Consider the following 22,589-nt stretch of genomic DNA (forward strand, 5'->3'; position numbering starts at 1 on the left):
AAATGTTGCAAATGTGTAAGCTTTTTTGTGTGATGTTAACCCAAACAATGTGGTAAAAAAATTACCAGCTTTCCTAAAATGCTATATAAGCACATGTAGCTGAGAGTAAATTTGGATTCTGATCAGCAGTCAGTAGACCCCTCTCTCTCCCAGTCGTTGATTCTCCAGTGCTGAGCGCTGCCGTGCCGGACACGCTGGATCTCCAGGAAGAGCTGGAGCCCAAGGCAGCAAAGTGGCACCATTGACATTGCCAATGCATTTTTCTCCATTCCTTTGGCAGCAGAGTGCAGGCCTCAGTTTGCTTTCACCTGGAGGGACGTGCAGCACACCTGGAACCGACTGCCCCAGGGGTGGAAACACAGCCCCACCATCTGCCACGGGCTGATCCAGGCTGCACTGAAAAAGGGTAAAGCTCCAAAACATCTGCAATACATCAATAACATTATTCTGTGGAGGAACAGGGCAATAAAATATTTGAAAAAGGAGAGCGGATCATCCAGAATCTGCTGGAAGGAGGTTTCACCAGTAGAGAAGAGCAAAGTCAAGGGAGCTGCCTGAGAGATCCAGTTCCTGGGAGTAGAGTGGCAAGATGGAAAGAGCCAGATCCCCACTGAAATGATCCATGAGATCATCACAGTGTCTCCGCCAAGCAGCAAGAAGGAAACACAAGCTTTCCTAGGGGCCATAGGTTTTTAGAGAATGCATTCCTGAGTGCAGCCACATTGTGAGCCCTCTCTACCTGGTCACCCTAAGAAGAACAATTCCAGCTGTGGCCCTGAACAGCAACAAACCTTCACCCAGACCAAGCAGAAAATCACTCATGCACTGCCCTTGGCCCAGTCAGGATGGGACCAGAGGTGAGAAATGTGCTTTACTCTGCAGCCAAGAACAATGGCTTGTCCTGGAGCCTTTAGCAGAAGGTGCCTTGGGAGACTCAAGGCTGAGCACTAGATTTCTAGAGTCAAAGATACAGAAAGTCTGAAGCAAACTTCACTCACAAAAACCCCTCAAAATCCCAACAAAATCTAATCCACCTATAATAAGAAAGTTCAAGCCACCTCAAGAGAAATTATCACAAAGCACAATCTCCTCCTGGCACCCTGACTCCCGGTGCTGGGGTGGATGTTTAAAGAAAAGGCTCCTCTACCCACCACGCCACCCACACCACATGGAGCCCATGGATTGCTCTCATCACACAGCACGGCCGGATTAGAAACACAAATCACCCTGAAATTTTAAAACAGTTCAAACCAGCCACAAGATAAAAACTTTAGTCTCACTAACAAAAAGGAGCAGAAACAAGTAACCCAGGCTAAAAAGCTCCACCATACAACCAACTACCAGCACAAGAAACACGCTGTGCTCTTGTCACTGACAGTTTCTGTCTCATGGTTGAGATGAACCAGAAGTGGAAAGTGGCCGCAGGGAGCCCCACACGACGAGTCACACAAGCTACTGAAGGAGAAGGTGAATCAAGTGCACTTGCTGAACTCAAAGCCATTCAGCTGGCCCTGGACACTGCTGAAAGAGAGAACTGGCCAAAGCTCTACCTTTATACTGAATCATAAATAGTAACCAATGCTCTGTGCAGTTAGCTAGAAAGGTAAAAAAGGCCAGCTAGCAACATAAAGGAAAACCAATTAAGGCTGCTGATGAGTGCAAAAACATTGCCACTCAGACAAACTCTCTGTAAAGGTCCATCATGTAGACAGGCACATCCCCAAAAGTCAGGCTAATAAAGAACACTAAAACAAGGAGCAAGTAGATCAAGCTGCAAAATTAGAGATGCCACAAATAAATTTAAATTAGCAACATAAGGGAGAGTTGTTCCTAGCTCAATAGGCCCACACTGCCTCAAGCTATCAAGGCAAAAATGCCACCTATAAGTAGGCACAAAACTGAAAAGCAGATTTAACTATAAATTGCATTTCTCAAGTCATCTGTAACTGTAAGACATGTGCTAAAATCAAGCAAGCCAAGCTGATAAAGCCTCTCTAATATGGGGGGCAGTATTCCAAATATAAGTATAAAGAAGCCCAGCAAATGAACTACATCACACTGCCTCAAACCCCCCAAGGCAAGTGCTACGTGATCACAATTGTAGAAGCCACCACTAGATCATTAGAAACCCACCCTGTACCTCACACTACTACTCAAAACACCGTCTGAAGCCCAAAAAAAGCAAGTCCTATAAAGACACAGCACCCCTGAGAGAATCGTCAGACAACAGGACCCATTTCAAGAACAGCCTTAGAAACACCTCAGCCAAAAACCAGGATATGAATAAATAGATCATATCCCTTATCACACACCAGCTGCCAGGAAAGTTGAACTGTACAACAGACTACTTAAAATTACCCTAAAGGCACTTGGCAGGGAAACATCCAAAAATTGAGAAATGAACTTAACAAAAGCCACCTAAATAGTCAACACCTGAGAGTCCATCACTCAAGCAAGTCCTGCCCAGTCTGAAGCCTTGCACACAGTGGATGGGGATACTGTAGTACACATAGAAGGTATTTTAAAATTGTTTAGATTAGGCCCACCTCAAGCAAAGGCAAACTAATCCGTACAGCTGGTTTTGCTCAAAAAACCCAGTTACACTTAGTAGGTAATGCAGAAAGATAAAGAAACCCATTGAGTACCACAGAAAAACCTAATCTTAAGTGAGAACTGTGTGTCAAGTTTCACTGTGAATAAAAATATATAGCAGAGTTGAAAGAAGGTATTAATTAAGGTAGGATGCAGATGGTAATAGAATAAGGAGTAGATCATGTCTTAAGTTGCAATGCAAGATGCAAGCAGAAGTATACATTCTATCAGCATCTGCTGAAACCAGGTGGAGCAGGGCTCCTTATCTCTTCCATGACCCATCCCTCACAACTCCTCCCCACAAGGAGTTATACCTTATGGGAGATGCCCCACCCAAGGAGAAAAGCCAAGTATTTCCTACCTAAATAATATTTGAAATTTGGAACATCAGAGCAACCTTTCCCACTAAATTCCCAAAAGAAGACCAGGCCTATCTTCATCACCACTAGATGTTAAAAAGTAACTACATCCTTCTCCAAAATCATTGCTTCAACAAAACCACATCTGTCCCTCCAGGAAAACTACAGGTACCATTATTCAGACTGTAACCAACACCCTGAGCAACAGGGTTACAGGTTGCATTCTGACCTTGCCAGTGTTTTGGTCTTGATATTACTATACTTTTATTTTCATTTTCCCAGTAAAAAACTGCTATTCTGAATCCCATATCTTTGCCAGAGAGCTCCTTAATTTCCAAGTCATATTAATTTAGAGGGAGGGAGTTTGCATTTTCCGTTTCAAGAGAAGCTCCAGAGCTCCTCAGCAGACACCTGTCTGTCAAACCAAGACAGTGCCCTGCTGCAGCTCCATCCCCATGGCAGGATCCGCGCTGGATGATCCCCAGGGACCCCCGGTGGGCAGAGCCCCCCTGAGCCCTGGTGCTGCTGATCCGTGTTGGGAAGACACCTGGCTGGGGGCTGGACACCCTCCCCGTGGCCTGGATTTTCTTTGCATTTCTCTTTGTCCTTCCCAAACACCCAAAATCAGGGTAAAAATAGAGATGTTAAATACTGACCTGCTTGGGGACACGGGGGGATCTTCCAGGGGATGCGGGAAACGCTCGGTTCCAGGGATTTGAGGGGTCCTGGGAGGGACCTGGGGGTTGCTCAGGGCGTTGGGCACCCCAGTTCCAGCGGCTCTGGCTGCGCTGGGAGAGGAGGAGGAGCGGGAGGAAGACGAGGAGCTAAAAGAGGAGGAAGAGAGGCAGCGGGAGGAAGAGGAGGGACACAGGAGGAGTGGCAGGAAGAGGAGGAGCGATTTTGGAACCACGCTGGTCGCTGAGGTCGCAGCTCTCCTGGGTCCGGCAGCATCGCCACCCAAAATCCCGCAGGTGAGCGGGGAGAGGGAGCTCGCCCCAAATCCATCTTGGGGGGCTCCGGGAGGGTTTTATTTTTCGTTTCAGGTGATGTTTGGATGTTGGAGGAGCCCAAAGCCGAGCCGGAAATGGCCCTGGTGGAATCGTGGCGGCTCCTCCGTGGCGATGGCCCGGCAGCGGCGGGGAGGGGGCGATATTGGCTCTGGGGATCCCCGGCAGAGCCGGGGGGAAGGCGGGAGCTCCGGAGCGGGGAGAGCGCGGAGGGGCGATCCCGGAGCCGAGGGACCCCCGGCAGCCTGGAGGGGTGCGGGAGGTTGGTGCTGAGCGGGCTCCGGGCCCCCGAGGCTGAAAGGGGCGCTGACTGCTCCAGCTGCCCTTGGGCAGCGCCACCATCAAACTCAACGCGCTCAGACCTTGTTTTCCCCCGAAACCAGGATTTCCCAAAACCTTGACTGCCTTGAGGAGGAGGAGGCCATGAGGACGTGGTTGATGGCCCGGGAGCCGCAGGCAGGTGAGGAGGAAGTCAGTGCCCCTTTCCCCCTGTGTCCTGCTCCATCTGCCCCCCCCAGCACGGCCCCGGCTGCAGCACAGCCCTGGGGGGATCTCCTTGCCCTTGCCTCTGGCACGGAGGCAAATCCCATCCTCTCCTTGTCCTTCCTCCCCCAGACGAGGAGCTGAGCACGGACAGCAGGGAGGACAAATCCCCGCGGCACAGCCTCGGGCAAGAGGCCGTTTGCAGCGGCTCCACGGCGCAGGAATGCAACGGGGAGGAAAAGCCCCACAGATCCCGCAGCAGGAGTGGCTGCAAACGCACAGCCCGGGGATCCCAGCAGGAAAGAGCCAGCCCGGGCCGGGGAGGCGGCCGGAGCTCGGAGCTGGGGCTGCGTGAGCAGCTTCACCATGGGGAGAAGCCCCACAAGTGCTCGGAATGTGGGAAGGGCTTCAGGAAAAGATCCCACCTCATCATACACCGGTGAATCCACACAGGGGAACGGCCCTACGAGTGTGGGGAGTGTGGGAAGAGATTCAGGCACAGCTCAAACCCAACTGTGCACCAGAGGATCCACACTGGGGAGAGGCCATATGAGTGTGATAAATGCAGGAAGAAGTTTCAGATCAGGTCCAGTCTCCTCCAGCACTATCGCACTCACACAGGGGAGAGGCCCTTCTGCTGCCCCAACTATGGGAAGTGCTTCAATCAAAACTCCAACCTAATCACCCACCGACTCATCCACACAGGGGAGAGACCCTACGAATGTGATAAATGCAAGAAAAGATTTCACACCAGCTTCCATCTCCTCCTGCACTATCGCACTCACTGGGATGAGAGGCCCTTCTGCTGCCACGAGTGCGGGAAGGGCTTCAAGCACAACTCCACCCTTGTCAGCCACCGGCGCATCCACACCGGGGAGAGACCCTACGAGTGTCCCGAGTGTGGGAAGAGCTTCTCACAGAGCTCTAACTTGACCAGACACCAACGGAGTCTCCACTGAGAGAAGCCCTGTGAGTGCCCTGAGTGCAGGAAAAGCTTCGTGCTGGCTCCCTGTGGCCTGGATTTTCTTTACATTTCTCGTTGTCCTTCCCTGACACCCAGTACCTGGGTAAAAATGAAGAAATTGAACTAAGACACACCTGATGACACAGGGGGATCTTCCAGACAATGTGGGGGACCCTGTGTTCCAGGGACTTCAGGTTTCCTTGGGGGTTGCTCAGGGCTTTGGGCTCCCAAGGCCGAGCGTCTCTGGCTGCACTGGGAGATGCTGACGGAGGTTCTGGGGCAGCTGATCAAGGACCCCCTGCCCTGACACCCTCCCCGTTTCCCCCTGACCCAGCTCCCGCTGTCCCCTGTCCAGGATCCTCCTCTCCCCACTGTCACTTCCCTTGCCCTCAGCCCGTTCCCGTCTCACACTACTTCTGCCCCTGTCCCAGTTCAGATCCCATTCCCGGTATCATTCCCTGTCCTGTATTCTCTGCCTGGATACCGTTCACATATTCCCAGTCCCATATTCCCAGTCCTGTTCCCCTTCTAGTATTCCTGATCCCAGTCCCATTCCCATATTTCCATTTCTATATTTCCAGTCCCCTTCCCATATTCCCATTCCCAATCCTTCTGCCCTATCCCCATGTCTGTTCCCTGTCCCATATTCTAAATCCCCATCCCATATTTTCTGCCCAATTTCTATTTCCAAATTTCCTGTTGTGTTCCCATATTGCCATTCCCTGTTCCTGTTTTCATTCGCATTCTAGTGTCCCTTTCCACTGAGTCCACACTCTCAGTCCCTGTCCCCATTCCTGGTTGTTGGAGAGTGGAACAGAGAAGCCTCTCTATCTTCCTCTGAAAGAGAACAGTATGCAAGAATTAAATTTAAAATATTTTGAGAAGTTAAAATACAAGAAACTACACAGATATTAAATAGAGGTCTAAGTTTTAGTATAAGAAATTGGAAATATTAAGTAGCGTAGATATGAAGTAGAAGTTTAAATCTTAGTGTGAAGTACATAGAAATATGTTTTAAATACCATAAAAAGTAAAATCCGTGGAATCTCCTATAAAATGGTGGCTGCATTGAGACATTAAAAACTTAGTTCTAGACAAATTAAAATTACAGTAGGAATATTTTATATATTTTTCACATAGAACAGATAGGCCATATGCACAAGTTATATGCAGACTTTAGTATTACAGAATTCTAATAGGTTTAGGAGAAATTCATCAGGTTCACGGTTTTGGCTCATTGGGTAATTTGTCAAAAAAAATCCGTGTATTGGAGCCAGAGCTCTCTCTCTCACTCCTCTCTCTTTGCTCTGTCCTCCTCCACCACCATCATCATCACCACTACCAGCATGTGACAGAAGAAGAAGAGGAAGATGAAGAAGAAAAGAACAGAAGAAGAAAGGCCAGGGAGCATCTGCCTCTGGAGACTCTGCACCAGCCGCAGCTTCGACCTCTTGCAGCAGAGAGCTGCTCCTGCTTCCATCGGGACTTTATGGCAGAGGGATTGAACAGGGACTGGAGAGCCTTGGGCTCTTTGCCTTTGGAGCCTGACGTGCCTTGACAAGAAACAACTTTACAGCAGCCAGCAGCTGCTCTGCTCTGGGAAGATCTAAAGCCACAACTAATCCCCACAGCTGGTCCCAGTCCTGGCTGTGGACACTGCTGGAGGACTAGGCACATTTTAGCTAGGCCTTTTTCTCAATTTCTAAGTATTTTTCTCAGGCCATGAAACTTTCTCAGCCTCTAGCCAGGATTTTTCCCAGCCTAGAGATTTCTTCTTTATTGTAAACACAAGAGAAAGAATCATAACAGAGAAACACCTGCAAAGTCCATGAGAATGTCAGGGAGGAGAGGTGTCTCCTTCTCTGATCAATGATCTGTCTGTATTTTGTTCTCCAAAAACTGTCTTATTTAAGGCAATGGTTTCTTTCAATAAATTGCTCTTCCTTGCTCTTTCCTGCACCAAGCAAGAGAGTGTCTTGTTGCTGTTTTTTCGCTGCTCCGTATCTTTCTCCACGGCAACATATGGAGGTCCCACGAGAGATCGTTACTCGAGTGGATCGGGATCGCCCTAAGCGATCTCTGACCGACCAACAGCACCGGGAAAACTCGGAGCTGACAGCCTGCAAAAACCGGGACGGACCCTGGAGGCCTGTCCTAACCGGGGTGCGGCCCGTGCAGGGGTTTGTAGCCAGAGCTGCACCGAGCAGACTGAAACCCAGAAAACCAGGGTGGCGAACCTGGGGCCAGGACCAGAGCCGGGATCGCGGCCAGAGTCGAGAGCCATCTGGGACATCGCGGAGACCCGCCTGACTACGGCAGGACGGGAAACCCGCAGGAATCGTCGGCTTTTCTCCTCTCTCACCGAGAGAGGTAATATGAGCTTGTAGCTCAGGAGCCCCTTGGCTCGGTTCAGAGCGGCGGCGAAATCCCGCAGCCCCGCGGATCCGAGTGCCGGGAGCCTGGACAGCGAGAGCTGCGAGCTGCGTCTCGACTGTTTTCTCCCCGTCGAGAGAGGTACTGTATTTCCCCCTCCCTCCCAGCATAGCAGCTAGGTGGGAAATTCTGAAATAATGGGGAATCATCTGTATAAGCAAGAGCAAACTATACTCTTGCTGTGGAGGGATGTCCTTGAAACCGTGGACACCCCAATTCTGGACAAGAACTTGGTTGACTTTTTAGCGTGGGCAAGAGAAAGCGGGTTTTTTGAGGATGAAGGAGTGGCCTTCTCTGAGAAAGCTTGGAGAGAGCTAGGATACTGGTTGTATGAAGCCATATGGGAAAGCGATGCTTATATTCTCCCTCGATTTCACAGTTGGGGGATCATTATTGAAAAACTGAAGGAGGGCGAGGTATGCTCTGAGGGGAGTGAGGCAGGTTCAGAACAAAATGAAGATGAATTCGACTGCTCTTCCAGCGAAGAGGAATCTGACTGCTATCCCGGGAACCCGCGGAGCCAGACTCGCCCCTTCCCCAAAGCCCCCCCAGTGGAGGTGGTGCTGGCCCATCCTTCCACAGTGCCGTCTGACCGTGACCTGCCTGCTGAGAGGAGCCGTCGGCACCAGCCACCCCAGAGAAGGAGGTGGTGCCGGCGCCTTCCTCCTCTCCGATGCTGGAGACCGACCTGCCTGCCTGAGCAGGGTCTGGGCTGCCTTTCTCAGTTTTAGCAGAGGCAGGGCCGCTTTCTTTTCTTCCCTCAGCTTCTCCATTCGTTCACCCGGGAGCGGTGCTGACCCAAGCGCTGGACCCCACGAATGGACCCCTCCCATCGGTATTTCCAGCTGCTTCGCCGCTCCCACCCTGTGCTGACAGCAACGATGGCTTTGTCCTCACTTCAAAGGGGGAGCAGCGGGGGCTGGTTTCATTCCTGCAGTGGGCATGGGAGGAGGGAGTGCTGGGGCAGTAAGGGAAGAGCTGAAAACTTGCAATGATGATATATATCCAAATGAGAGAGGCTCAGGCTTTTCCTGTGCCTGTGCCTGATGCTGTTCCTATTGTAGGACAGCGAGATTGGAAAAAGAGAAAGATCAAACCAATCCAGTTATTGTGAATCACCTTTGCCTCATTTCAGGCTTCAGGTGAGACATGCCTGGGTCCTTCTTGCTGACCATCAAGGTGTCCACCCTGACCTGCACCAGGGGCAGAGTGTGATCACAGCTCAGCTTTCACATGCTGACCAGCTCACCAAACACCGACCAGAGAAAACACTGACCAGATGATCCCTCTTCAAGCAGCGAATGGACATTCATCTGTTCATGTTGGAACTGTTGATAAAGTTTTCATTGTTGTATTAGAATAATTACTTAGTGGTGGATTTTTCACTGTTCAATAAGTTTGGTGAATGGTGATGGGTTTTGTTATTGTAATTAGAATTAAGTTTGTTAAAAGCACCAGGTATGAAGAGCTCCCTAGGCACTTCAGGTATCCACAAATCTCCTGAGGAGTGGTGCTTGTTCTCCTTTGTGACGGGCCTCGTGGAGGATTACAAACACTTCCCTTTCTTTTCTTTTTTAAAAATTAAAAGGGGGAATTGTGGACACTGCTGAAGGCCTAGGCACATTTAACATAGGCCTTTTTCTCAGGCCATGAAACTTTTTCAGCCTCAGCTAGGATTTTTCCCAAACTAGAGGTTTCTTCTTTACTGCAAACACAAAGAAAAATCATAACAGGGATAAACACCTGCAAAGTCCCTGAGAAAGCCAGGGACAAGAGGTGTCTCCTTCTCTGACCAATGATTTGTCTGTATTTTGTTTTGCATGGAATTGCCTTATTTAAGGCAATGGTTTCTTTCAATAAATTGGTCTTTCTTGCTCTTTTCTGCACCAAGCAAGACAGTATCTGGTTGCTGTTTTTTCGCCACTCCATAATCTTTCTCATGGCAACACAGGGCCTTATGGAATCATGGAGACAATTGCGACACTACAGGCAATGCATTGGAATGGCTACCTAGAACAGAGGCTGGACAAGGAGAAGAGAATAAAGCGGGTATTTGTTAAAGGCCTTCAATACATACACCTTAAGCAGTCAAAAGCCTCCCAGAGGCTGCATTCAAGATGGATGATGGTGACAAGTTTTTCAGATACATATAAGCCTGGTCCATTGATATATCAGTGTTAATCCTCCAATTACAGCTTCAAATAATGAAGTCCTATTCCCCCAGTTTGCTCCCTCCCAATTCACTTTTGTTTCTACTTTTCAGAGCCTGAGGTTGTAGGGCATCCTTGAGTTTCAGAGGAATTGTTTTGTCTGACCAAAATGTGAAGACAGCTAACTAAGAGAATTATATGGAGTTTTGAGTTATTCATTAATTCAGTACAGGATTTGAAATATAAAATAGAAATATGAAAATAAAAATATAAAATAAAAAATATAAATATAAAAGCTAAAATCTAAGAAAATAAATATAAATAATATAAAATATAAAGGCTAAAATCTTAAGGCCTCACAATCCTCACTGAACCAAGGGCCACTATGACACTTTGCAGCTTCATGCAATCAAGGAGTCCATTGTGACACTGCAGGGCCCCATGGAACTAAGGATTCATGTAGCAGTGCAAGGTCCCATGGAACCAAAGGTCCATTTTTGACATTGCAGGGTCTCATGGAATCCTGGAAGCCATGATGATGCTTTGATGCCTTGTTGAATCTACAGGGCCTCATGGAACCAAGGAGGTTCTTCTGCCATTGTGACCCCCATGAAACCATGGGTCCATTGTGATACTGTGGCACCAAGGAGACCCCTGAGACACTGCAAGGCCTCATAAGAGTAAGGGACCATTGTGACACTGTGGAGCCCCACAGAAACAAGAGGCCAACATTAAACAGCTGGGCCTCATGGAACCAAGGATCCAATATGACACAACCATTGTGACACAGCAAGGCCCCATGGAAACAAGGGAACAGGTGACAGGTCTGGTTGGCTTGGCCTGACTGGTCCAACTGCCCTTGGCATGCCCATTGCCCTGCTCTTGTCATGTTCTCCTGAAACACTGGGGCTCTGGGCTTTCCTTCAAATGGAAAAGGACTGCTCTTCTCATTCAAGCATCCATTGCGAAAATGGGATTCCCCCTCCAAAATTGTCAATATACAGGGATTCCTCCCAGACAAAAGCTGCCATTTCCAAGAGGTCTGGCTGGCCTTGTGTTTTTGAGGGCTGGCTGTCATCTGCCTTCAAACACTAGGGCTCAGTGCTTTCTTTCCTATGGAAATGAACTGTCCCTCCTGCACAGGCACCCATGGCCAAATATGGACCATTTCCTCCCGAAATTCCTTAACACAAGAGTTTCTCCCAGACAAAAGCTACCTGGACAGGCTGCTTTGGCTGGCCTTTGCCTCTTGTGGCCATGTGTATTCTGCCCTAAAACACTGGGTCTCCATGCTTCCCTTCCCATGGAAAAGAACCATCTTTCTTCTCCAGGTGCTTATGGCCAAAATTAGGATTCCACCTCTAAAATCCTATATCCAAAGACTTCTCCTACACAAAAGCTGTCATTACAGACACGTCTGGCTGACCTTGGCCTCCTGAGGGCTGGCTCTCACCTGCCTTCCAAACAGCAGGCTCAGTGATTTCCTTTCTATGGAAAAATTTGGATTCAACATACAAAACTTCAAATATCCAAAAGCTGCTCTCAGACAAACCTTCCTGGACAGACAGGTATTTCTGGCCTTGGCCTCTGGTGGCTACAGCTCATCAGTCCCTGAAACACTGAGGCTCCATTGCTCTCCTGTAGAGATCATGGTGAAAATGAGGGGCCTCATGGAACCACGGAGACCTGTGGCACTGTGGAGCCTTCTGAAATTAAGGGGTGGCACCAAGTGACACCAAGGACATCACTGTGGCACTGCTGGGCCGTATGGTTCCAAAGGGCAGTGTGAAGCAGCAGGGCTTTGTGGAACCAAGAGGCCATTGCTGCATTACAGGGCCCTGTGCAGCCAAAGGGCTGCTGTGATCCTGCAGGGCACCGTGGGTCCATGGAGACCATTGTGACACTGCCAGGCCCCACAGAATCATGGAGGCCATTGTGACACTGTGAGGCCCCATGGAACCAAAGGGCCATTGTGAGCCTGCAGGGCCTCATGGAGCCAAGGGGTCATTGTAATACTGCAGTAGCAAGAAGAACATTGTGACACTGTGGGGCCCCATGGAACCAAGGGGACATGGAACAGGTCTGGCTGCTCTGGTCCTCCTGGGGGCCACCTGGAAAGTTTGACTAATCCTGGCAAGTAGAGGGTTTCCTCTCATCAGCCCTTGGAGCACTGGGGCCCTGTGCTTTCCTTCCTTGAGAAAAGAACCATTCCTCTTTCTAGGTGCTCATGGCTGAAAGTGGTTCTCTGTCTATAAAGTTCCCTGTATAGAAAGGCTGTCCCAGCCAGAATTTGCCAGGACAGACAGCTCTGGCTGGCCTTGGCCTCCTGCAGGCTGTGTCTCATCTACCACCAAACACTGGGGCTCCGTTCCTTCCTTCCTATGGAAAATAACTGCCCTTCTCATCTGGGGGCCAGGGCCAAAATTTGGATTTAGCCTCCCAAATTCTATCACGCCTAGGATTTCTCCCAGACAAAAGTAGATAGAACAGAGAGATCTGGCTGGTCTTGTTCCTCCAGTGCTTTTCTTAGACTACGAGCTGAAAGTTTTGATTTCACAACATGTTGGAGAGGGCCCAGAGATCTCCCAAAGTGGTATTTGGAGAACCCAACACATGAATACTGTACAGGGACAAAGGAAGTCTGTGCTCAGTGGGATGGAGACTGAAGACAGCAATCCCTGGGGGGGATTGAAGGCTGGTTTCAGAGATGGTGGATCCTACTGAAGTACTAGAAAATAGCAAAAGAAAGAAAGTCATCCAAGTTTTGTGTGGCCAGGCAGAGGCAGGCAGGAGGCAGAGCTGCCAGCAAAGGAAGGGGCCAGCGAGGTGGGGCAGCCGGGGGATGACGACAGCCTGCAGGGACAGAGGCGCAGGGCATGGACACCGTAAAACAGCCTGGGCTGCAGAGGGCACAGGGATGGGCAGCAGCTGAAAGGCCCTGCCAGAGCCAACTGCTGCAGCACTTGGGCCAGGGCTGCTGGCCCTGGGCCTGAGGCCAGCAGGGGACAAGTGAGCCTTGCTGTGCTGGGGCCTCATTGCCTCCTTGTCCTTGCTCAGCAGCCTGGCAAGGGCTGCCCCGTGGTCCTGCCCTTGGCATTGCACATCCCCAGAGCCCAGTGGCCCAGGAAGAGCCCCGAGCAATGAGGGAGGGACAGGATCTGCCTTGCCAAGGGCTGGGGCTCAGTCCTTGGCCTTTTGCATTCCTGAAACACATCCAGGTTTGCTCAGCATCAGTAACAGCTTTCCCTCGTTTGTCTCCACTTGTCATCAGAGCCACCAGTGTTCTGCTCAAACTGGAACTTGGGAACACTTTGTCAGTCGGGTCCCTCAGTGGGACCCATTAAAACTTCAAGAAACTTTGGAGTTTCAATCTTGCTTTGAGTTCTTGAGAAGTTTTTTGAACATTCTCTAAGGGACTGAGTCTAATGACCCTCTCAGGGCTTTGATGGTGTTTACATCAAAGTCCTCGTGCTGTCTGTGCTGCTGAGCTGGGTTGGACTCCTGGCACAGATGCTGATCCTGGCAATCAAGAAGAGCTTCAAAAAGACATTTCTGCTGTGGAGCAGTTCCTCTTCTAGCCCAGCATGGCTAGGGCACTGCCTGCAGCCACCTGGGCACAGCTCAGAGGCACAGAGAGCTTCAATCAGTCAGGTTTGGGGTAGTGCTCAGAAGTGACTGGGGCAGAATTACTCGCAGCCTTTGATACAGGAATCCTCTGGCTGCATTGTCATGCAGCTGCAGCTCCTGCAGAGATCTCCTAAAGCTGCAACATCCCAATGCCTACAGACTCTGTGAGTACCTTCTCTGATTATCTTTTGTGTAGAGCAGCCAGGGGTGCCCAGGGCTGTGCTGCAGACCAGGGTCCTGCAGCCCAGGGAGCTGTGCTGGGGCAGGGACTCTGCAGCCTGCCAAGGACAGCTCTCAGCCAGCCCTGGGAGCTGCTCCAGCACTGGGGAACAAGGTCTGGGTGGAAGGATACAGGTGGTAAGGCTTGGAAGTGTTCTCCTTGCTTGGTGAGGATGCTGCATTGTTCAGGGCTGCTCCCAGCATGACATTTACCTCCAGAATATTTCCGACTAGATTACATAAGGAGCAGAGTGAGGCAGAGGTGGCATAAAAGGGAAAATCTTGACTTTATAATTTATTTCTCTATGTTGTCTGGATAGGAAAGTGCACATTGATATTTGTCTTTCTGTTTAGGTTGAGAAAAATAACAATTTCTCTTAAGTCTGAATAAAGCAGGCATAGGAAGAAATCAGCACAGGGTCCCTTTTAGGCAGCATCAGTGTCTCTTTTCCAGCCTGCTCTGGGTTGCTGTGATGTTGCCAACAGAGCCTGCAGAGGCAGAGCTGGCCCTGGGCAGCGCCCTGTGCTTGGAGGGGTCTGCAGGGCACAGCTGAGCTCCCAGGATTGGGCTGGGCTCTGGCAGCACTGGCAGGACCCAGCCCCGACACAGGGACAGCTGATGGCAGGGACAGCTCCAGGCAGCAGAGCCCTGGGCAGGCAGGGGGGGAAAGAGCCACCAATCTGGGCTGGGATATTTAAAGTATCTCCAAACTGTACTATTCCATGATTGCTTTTCTTACAGATGCCCATGCCAAGACAGAGCAAATGTCCAACAGCAGCTCCATCAGCCACTTCCTCCTGCTGCCATTGGCAAACACGAGGCAGCTGCAGCTCCTGCACTTCTGCCTCTTCCTGGGCATCTCCCTGGCTGCCCTCCTGGGCAACGGCCTCATCATCAGCACCGTAGCCTGCGGCCACCACTTGCACACCCCCATGTTCTTCTTCCTGCTCAACCTGGCCCTCACTGACCTGGGCTGCATCTGCACCACTGTCCCCAAAGCCATGCACAATTCCCTCTGGGACACCAGGAACATCTCCTACGCAGGATGTGCTGCACAGGTGTTTTTTGTGATGTTTTTCATTTCAGCGCAGTTTTCCCTCCTGACCATCATGTGCTACGATCGCTACGTGTCCATCTGCAAACCCCTGCACTACGGGACCTTCCTGGGCAGCAGAGCTTGTGCCCACATGGCATCAGCTGCCTGGGTCAGTGCCTTTCTCAATGCTCTGCTGCACACAGCCAATACATTTTCCCTGCCGCTCTGCAAGGGCAATGCCCTTGGCCAGTTCTTCTGTGAAATCCCACAGATCCTCAAGCTCTCCTGCTCCAAATTCCAACTCAGTGAACTTGGGCTCCTTTCTGTGAGTGCCTGTTTAACTTGTGGATGCTTTGTGTTCATTATTTTCTCCTATGTGCAGATCTTCAGGGCCGTTCTAAGGATCCCCTCTGAGCAGGGACGGCACAAAGCCTTTTCCACCTGCCTCCCTCACTTGGCTGTGGTCTCCCTGTTTATCTGCACTGGCTTTTTTGCCTACCTGAAGTCCCCCTCCATCTCCTCTCCATCCGTGGATCTGGTAGTGTCAGTTCTGTACTCAGTGGTGTCTCCAGCCCTGAACCCCCTCATCTACAGCCTGAGGAACCAGGAGCTCCAGGCTGCAGTGTGGACACTGATGACTGGCTGCTTTCAGGAACATTAAACTGCTGGCCAATTTTTGCAAATCACTTGTAATAAAAGTCATCTTTGATACTTCTTCTTGGTTTGGTTGTGGGTTATTTTTCCTTTGTTTTAGTTTTATCATATTTTCCATAAACAATCCACTCTGTGTTCCGTTGCTGATTAGGGATCTCCACCTTCCCTGTGGCCACAAAATGTGTCAATATAGGGTTGCAGTATTCGTGGCTTTAAATACACTGAAGGATTTCTCTCCCAGCAAAGTTTTCTCCAGAGATGCCCCTTTTGTTCCCTTTTCTGTAGCTGCAGCAGCAATATCTGTGTGCAGAGCTGGGGCAGATCATTGCTGGCACAGCAGCTGTGCCCAGCAGCAGCAGCACTTGGTGTTGCCAGTGCTGCTCCTGTGCCATTGCCCCACTGCCCTCCTGCCCCTCGTGTTGCTGCAGGGCCTGAGTGCTCTCTGGGCTGGGCACAGCCCTGGGGGTGGCAGTGCCGGGGCTGCAGCAGGGACAGGACATGGGCACTGCTGGGGCAGCGCTGATGCCTCAGGGCAGGGCCTGGGGGCTCCAGGCTCCTTGGCCAGGCTCTCTCCACAGCACTTGGCCAGGCCAATGCTGATCAGAGAAAACCACTGTGAGCAGCCCCAGGCTGGCCGTGGGCAGGCTGGGGGCAAACAGCATGGCTGGTGCTCTGCAAGGTCCCTGCAAGGGGGAGACTCTGGAAAGGAGCAGCAGAGCAGGGGCTGATCCATCCCCACTGCACTGGACAGCCCAGGGCAGCGTCCCAGAGCCTCCTCATGCACCTGCCAACAACATCCCCCCTCTACAGCCCTGGCCTCTCCCCCAGCTCACTCAGGTGCCGCATCCTTGCAGGCACAGACATGGCAGCACTGGCTCAGGAGCCCCTGTTTGCACTGCACAGAGCAGGCATCAGCACCCCCATGGTGCTGATGTAGGGAGATGGAGCTGAGTGAGCACAAATGCCATCAGCCTCTGGGGCCAGCAAGGGCTGGGGGATGGGAGAGAAACCACTGATATTTTCCTGGCTTCTGAAGTCAGCCAGAAAGTTTATTCCATGAGCTCTGAGTTTCCAGTCCCACTGAAGATGCTGTTGCACAGAGCCAGTGATGCCTGGCAGCCACTCCTAAACTGCCCTGAGCATTTTCTTTGCTTCACCTTTGCTTTCTTTCTTCTTTTCTGATCCGTATTTCTTCCTCTTGCCCATTTTTCCACCCTCTCCTGTATACAGCCCATCCCTGTTTGCCATTTCCTCTCTGGACCCCTTTTTCAATTCCTGTGTTGGCACCATGAGAACATCCCTTGGCGAGCAGGATCATCCTACAAGTGCTTCAGGAATTGTCTGCAGGGTCCTGCAGTGCCTCGTGCTGCTCCCTTGACACAGGCACCACAGGCCAGGGGGGCACATCTGGGCTGCTGTGTCTGGGTATGGGACTCCCTGTTCTGGGCAGTGAGGAGGGGCTGGAGAGGCTCTGAAGGACTGACAGGATGGGCTTTGGGGCCTGTGTGGAGAAGGTGAGGGACCTGGGCTGCTGGACTTTCTGAAGAGGAGGGCCAGGGCTCATCCTGCAGCTACTCCAGGTGTGGTTTCAGAGAATCACAGAATCAGCCAGGCTGGAAAAAACTTTATGATCATCAAGTCCAACCTGTGCCCTTACAACACCTTTTCTCCCTGAGCCTCCTCTTCTCCAGGATAAACAACCCCAACTCCCACAGCACTTGTGTTCCAGACACCTCACCATCCTTGTTGCCCTTCTCTAGACATGCTCCAGCCCTTCCATATCCTACCTAAATTGGGGGGCCCAGAACTGGACACAGCATTCAAGGTCCTGCCTCACCAGTGCCGAGTACAGGGGAAGAATCACTGCTCTGCTCCTGCTGGCCACACTGTTCCTGACCCTGGCCAGGAGCCATTGGCCTTCTTGACTACCTGGGCACTCTGCTGGCTCATGTCCAGCCTGCTGTCCATCAGTGCCCCCAGGTGCCTTTCATCCTTGCTGCTGTCCACCCACTCTGTCTCCAACCTGGAGCACTTCAGGGCTTTTTGTGGCCCAAGTGCAGGACCCAGCTCTTGGTCTTGTTAAACCTCACCTTGTTGGATTTGGGCCCTGGATCCAGTTTGTCTGAGTCTCAAGGGAGGTTTGAATCCCAGCTGGCTTGTTGTCACCTGGGTAGCATGAGGCCCTAGAGTGTCACAATGGTCTCCATGATTCCATGAGGCCTTCCAGTGTCACAATATCCCTTTGGTTCCTTGGGAGCCATTGGCATCACAAAGTCCCTCAGATCCTTTGGCTTCACAGTGTTACCACAGTGGATCCTTGGTTCCATGAGGTCTCGCAGTCCTGCAATGATCTCCTTGGTCCCACAGTGTCACAATGGCCTCTTAGTCACCATGGTGTCAAACATGTTTCCTTCATTCCAGGAGTCCCTGAGGAGCAGCACTGGCCCCTTGGTTCCATGGGCCCTGCAGTGTCACAATGGCCCCATTATTACACGAGGTCCTGCTCTGTCACAATGCTGTGCATGGTCCCACAAGGCTCTGCAGTGTCACAGTGGCCTCTTGGTTCCATGAGGCCTCCGAGTGCCACCATGAATTCCTTGGTGCTGCAGTGTCACAATGGAGCCCTGGTTACACAAGATCCTGCAGTGTCAGGAGGGACCCTTGGTTCCATGGGGCACCACAGTGTCACAATTACTTCCTTAGTTCCAAGAGTCCTTGCAGTGGAACAATGGCCCCTAGATTCCATTGGCCCCAGGCTCTCACAAGGCTCTCCTTGGTCCCACAGTGTCAAAATGGCCCCTTGGTTTCACAAGGCCCTGCAGTGTCACAATGGCCTCTGTGGTTCCATGAAGGCCCAGACTGTCACAATGGACTCCTTGCTTCCATGTAGCCCCACAGTGTCACAGTGGCCCCTTGGCTCTGTGGTGCCATGTCGTACACCGTGTCACTCTGGTCCTCTCAGTTCCACAAGGCCCCGCAGTGTCACAATGGCCCTTTGCTTCCCCAGGGCCCTGCAGTGTCACAATCATCACAGAATCACCCAAACTGGAAAAAACTTTGAGAGCATCAAGTCCAACCTGTGACCCAACACTCAGTGCCACATTTGGTCTTTCCTGAAACACCTCCAGGTACAATGACACACCCACCTCTCTGGGCAGTCCAATGCAATGCCCAATCACACTCTTAGTAAAGAATATTTCTTAATGTGCTGCCTAAACCTCCCCTGGTGCAGACTAAGGCTGTGTCCTCCTGTCCTGTTTCTGTTCCCTGGGAAAAGAGCCTGAGTCCCATCTGGCTGCACTCTCCAGTCAGGGAGTTGTAGAGAGTGATGAGGTCTCCCCTGAGCCTGCTCTTCTCCAGGATAAACATCCCCAGCTCCCTCAGTCACTCCTCACAGGACTTGTGTTCCAGACCCCTCACCAGCCTTGTTACCCTTCTCTGGATATGCTCCAGTCTCTCCAGGTGCTTCCTAAATTGGTAGACACTGGACACAGCACTCGAGGTGCTGCCCAACCAGTGCTGAGCACAGGGGAAGAATCACTGCCCTGATCCTGGTGGCAACTCTGTCCCTGATCCATAAAAGTTCTAGGGGTGGGATGAGGAAAATGGTGGCAAGGGTGTGGGGACAAAATCTGATCAATTGTCATGTCAGCCATGAAGGGTCTTGATTTTCATATCCGTTCAGCCTTCATTAGAAGGTGCTGGGGGTCAATATCAATTGGATATGGCTGATATCAATCCATAAACAGGAAAAGACAACAGGACAAAACTGTTCTCTCTGTATTGTTTTCAATATAGTATATTTACTTGGAATACACTTCTGAAATCTTTCTAATTAACCACAGAAGAATTGAGAATTGAAATAATTCCCAGGGGCTTTTTTTGTTCTGGTGTTTTCAACAAATATTTATGAACCTTTGTCACTGAATTCCTGAACTGAGGAGCTCAAGAAAGAAGAGGCCTCTGGAAAAGTAAAATTCATCAACAGCCTCCAAGTGGCTGAGGATCCAACCTCATCAGAGCAGCAATGAACAGAAGTGGGCACAGCTTTGTGGCTGCCCCAGCACTGGAGAGCCCCAAGGCCGGGGCTGTTGTGCTGGCCTGGGCAGATGGGATGGCAGCAGGGGCTGCAGAGCTCTCAGGAGCTCAGGGAGAGGGGAGCAGGGCACACAGGGAGCCTCCTTTTGCCTTGGCCAAGCACCTTCTCATTCATCACCCCAAAGGGACACACCCACTGACCACTCCCACTGACCACACTCAATGTACCCAGTGACCACCCCGACTGACCACAACCGAATGACCACATCCTACTGACCACAACCCTCTGACCACACCCACTGCAAAGACACCATTGCTCACACCCCACAGACCACACCCACTGACCACCCAACTGACCACCCTGCCACTGACCAAAACCACTGACCACCTCCTACTGACCACTCCCATTGACCATGCCACTGACTATCCCATATGGCAACACCCACTGATCAGACCTCACTGAGCTCCCATACTGACCACAACCACTGACCACACCCAGTAAACACACCGACAGACCACCTCTGCATACCACACCTCAATGACCGTAGCCCACTGACCACACACACTGACCACACTCCACTGAAAAACTGACCATACCTTCAACTGACCGCACCAACCAGCACATCCCCTGACCTCCCAATTGACCACCCCTACTCAGCTACCGAATTGACCATGTTCATTGACCACAACCACTGACCATACCCCCTGACCACTTTAATGACCACATACACTGACCACATCCACTGACCACCCTCACTGACTACACCTACTTCCAGGCCACCAATACTCACACGCCCCACTTCCCACTCCCGCTGATGTTCCCCACTGACCAAACACAATGACCACCCCACTGACCCAACCATATGGTCCTGAGAAATGACCACACCCACTGACCACAACCACTGACCATACCCTTGTCCCACACACCACTGTCCACCTCCCACTGACCACCCACACTGACCACATCCTCTGACCACTCTACCACTGACCACAACCACTGACTACCCTGCAGGCTACCCTTAAGACAACACCCTTTGACCACACCCCACTGATCACTGCCACTGACTGCACCCATTGACCACTACCCATGGACACAACAACTGACTATCCAACTGACCACACCCAGTTACCAAGCCCCACCGACCTCCCAATTGACCACATCCACTGACCATAGCTACTGATCACATCCCACTGCCCACACACAATGACAACACCCACTGCCCACACCCACTGCCCACACCCACTGAGAACCCAACTGACCTCACCACCACTGACCACAACCACTGGCCATAAACCACTGACCATACAGACTGGCTGCACCCTTTGCCAAAATGCTCACATCCCACTAACCACACCCACTGATTACATCCCACTTACCACCCAACTGACCATACCTCCACTGAGCACACCCACTGAGTACATCCACTCAGCCCACCACCCACTGTCCACACCCCAATGACCACCCAACTCACCACACACCCAATGACCACAACCACTGACCATACTCAATGACCACAACCACTGGCCACACCCACTGGCCACACCTCACCAGCCACTTACACTGACCACACCTATTGGCCATACTCACTTCCCATTCCAATGAGCACAACCACTGACCACACTTCACTCCCCTTCTTAATGACCACACTTACTGGCAACACCCACCAATCACACCTCACTGACCACTGCAATGACCATGGTCCACTGACCTCACTCACTGACCAAACCCACAGACAACACCCCAGTGACCAAACCACTGACCACATCCGCACTGACCACCTAACTGAACACTCCAACTGACCACACCTCAATTCAGGTTGTGGTGGGAAACAGAGGTCACACGAACCCTAAGTGATCCATATGACTAAAGCTTCCTTTATTGTCTGGGACTCTTCTTAATTGAGGGTTTGAATGTCCCAGATAAACACATGTGATTGGTTGGTGTCTTAACACAACCATTTCTGCCCTTAGGGTTGAATGCATTGGCTGGGATCCTTTCTATGTGTCCAAATCCATCTGATCATCTCTCGCAGGCTAACTTTTCTGCTGACATGCCTTATGCTTTCTGCTTAGCTCTAATTGCGGTTCTGTCATCTCTGAGGCCTGCTTTTTTTCAGCTTTCCCAAAACCTTCTGATTTTAAATATTCCCACATTACACCAATGGGAAAGGTTCTTTGTGAAACACACATGTAAAGGTGAAAAAACGCTGAGAAAGTTCTCTTTCACTTCTGGCCTCAGTACAGGTAATGATGGTCCAGGCCCCTCCGTGCAGCCCACAGGCCTGGCTGGGCATGGGCCAGGGCTGGGCTCTGACTCTGGGCCCCATTTTCAACAGAGCCCCCAATAGAAACGGCGGGGGGGGGCAAGGGCCACACCACTGCCAAGACCTTAGATTTCCCCTGGCACAGCCAAGGAGCCCATGGCTCAGCAGAACATCGAGCCGACATTCAAACCCTGCCCTGCCCTGGTCCGCAGGGTTTTTTTTTCACCAGGAGAGCAGCTCCGGGCAGCCGGGCCCTCCTGGTCTGAAATGCTCCATCCCAACTGCTCCAGCCACTGCCTGAGTGAGATATTAACTCTTTCACTGCCCAGAATGAGACTTGCAGACACTTTGATCTTTGTCCTGAGTGAAAGAAAAGGACCAAGATGAACATATGCACAGAAACAATATGAAAACACCAAGGTCAGACAAAGGGAAGAGTCAGGCCCCAGATGAGGGAAAGAGGAGAGTCATGGACTAAAATTTCTTTTTTTTAAGCTATGGAGAAGAGACTCATTTCCCTATAGCACATAGAGATTACAGGTTTAATTGCAGGTATGAGCAAAGGCATTTGTGCTGAAATGAGCAGATGTGGAAAGAGTTGTGTTCCCATAAGTTTGAATAAAAAGGAGAGATGAAGATTCCTGCTGCCCCCCAGCAAAGAGAAGAAGAAAAACCTCTGTTTTCAAAGATGAAGATAGCTTTTGTTTGAACTGGTATAATGTGGAGGAACTGCAGAGAGGGAAATATGCAACCAATCAGTGT

At 51.0% G+C, this 22,589-nt stretch overlaps 1 protein-coding gene across 1 annotated transcript; it reads left to right on the top strand.

The window, feature by feature from the left end:
• Nucleotides 1–13,743: 13,743 nt before the first annotated feature.
• LOC306815448 (olfactory receptor 14A16-like) lies at nt 13,744–15,564 on the top strand. Its single transcript, XM_079332007.1, has 2 exons — nt 13,744–13,779; nt 14,577–15,564. The coding sequence occupies exon 2, from the start codon at nt 14,600–14,602 to the stop codon at nt 15,530–15,532; it is 933 nt and encodes a 310-aa protein (XP_079188133.1). The 5' UTR covers nt 13,744–13,779; nt 14,577–14,599; the 3' UTR covers nt 15,533–15,564.
• Nucleotides 15,565–22,589: the final 7,025 nt, after the last annotated feature.

This window comes from Erithacus rubecula, assembly GCF_903797595.1.
Source record: "Erithacus rubecula genome assembly, contig: scaffold_134_arrow_ctg1, whole genome shotgun sequence".
NCBI classification, from domain to species: Eukaryota; Metazoa; Chordata; class Aves; order Passeriformes; family Muscicapidae; genus Erithacus; species Erithacus rubecula.

Bases quoted from the DNA above. Each gene is read 5' to 3' on its own strand.
- LOC306815448 (XM_079332007.1), top strand. From the start codon at position 14,600: ATGTCCAACAGCAGCTCCATCAGCCACTTCCTCCTGCTGCCATTGGCA.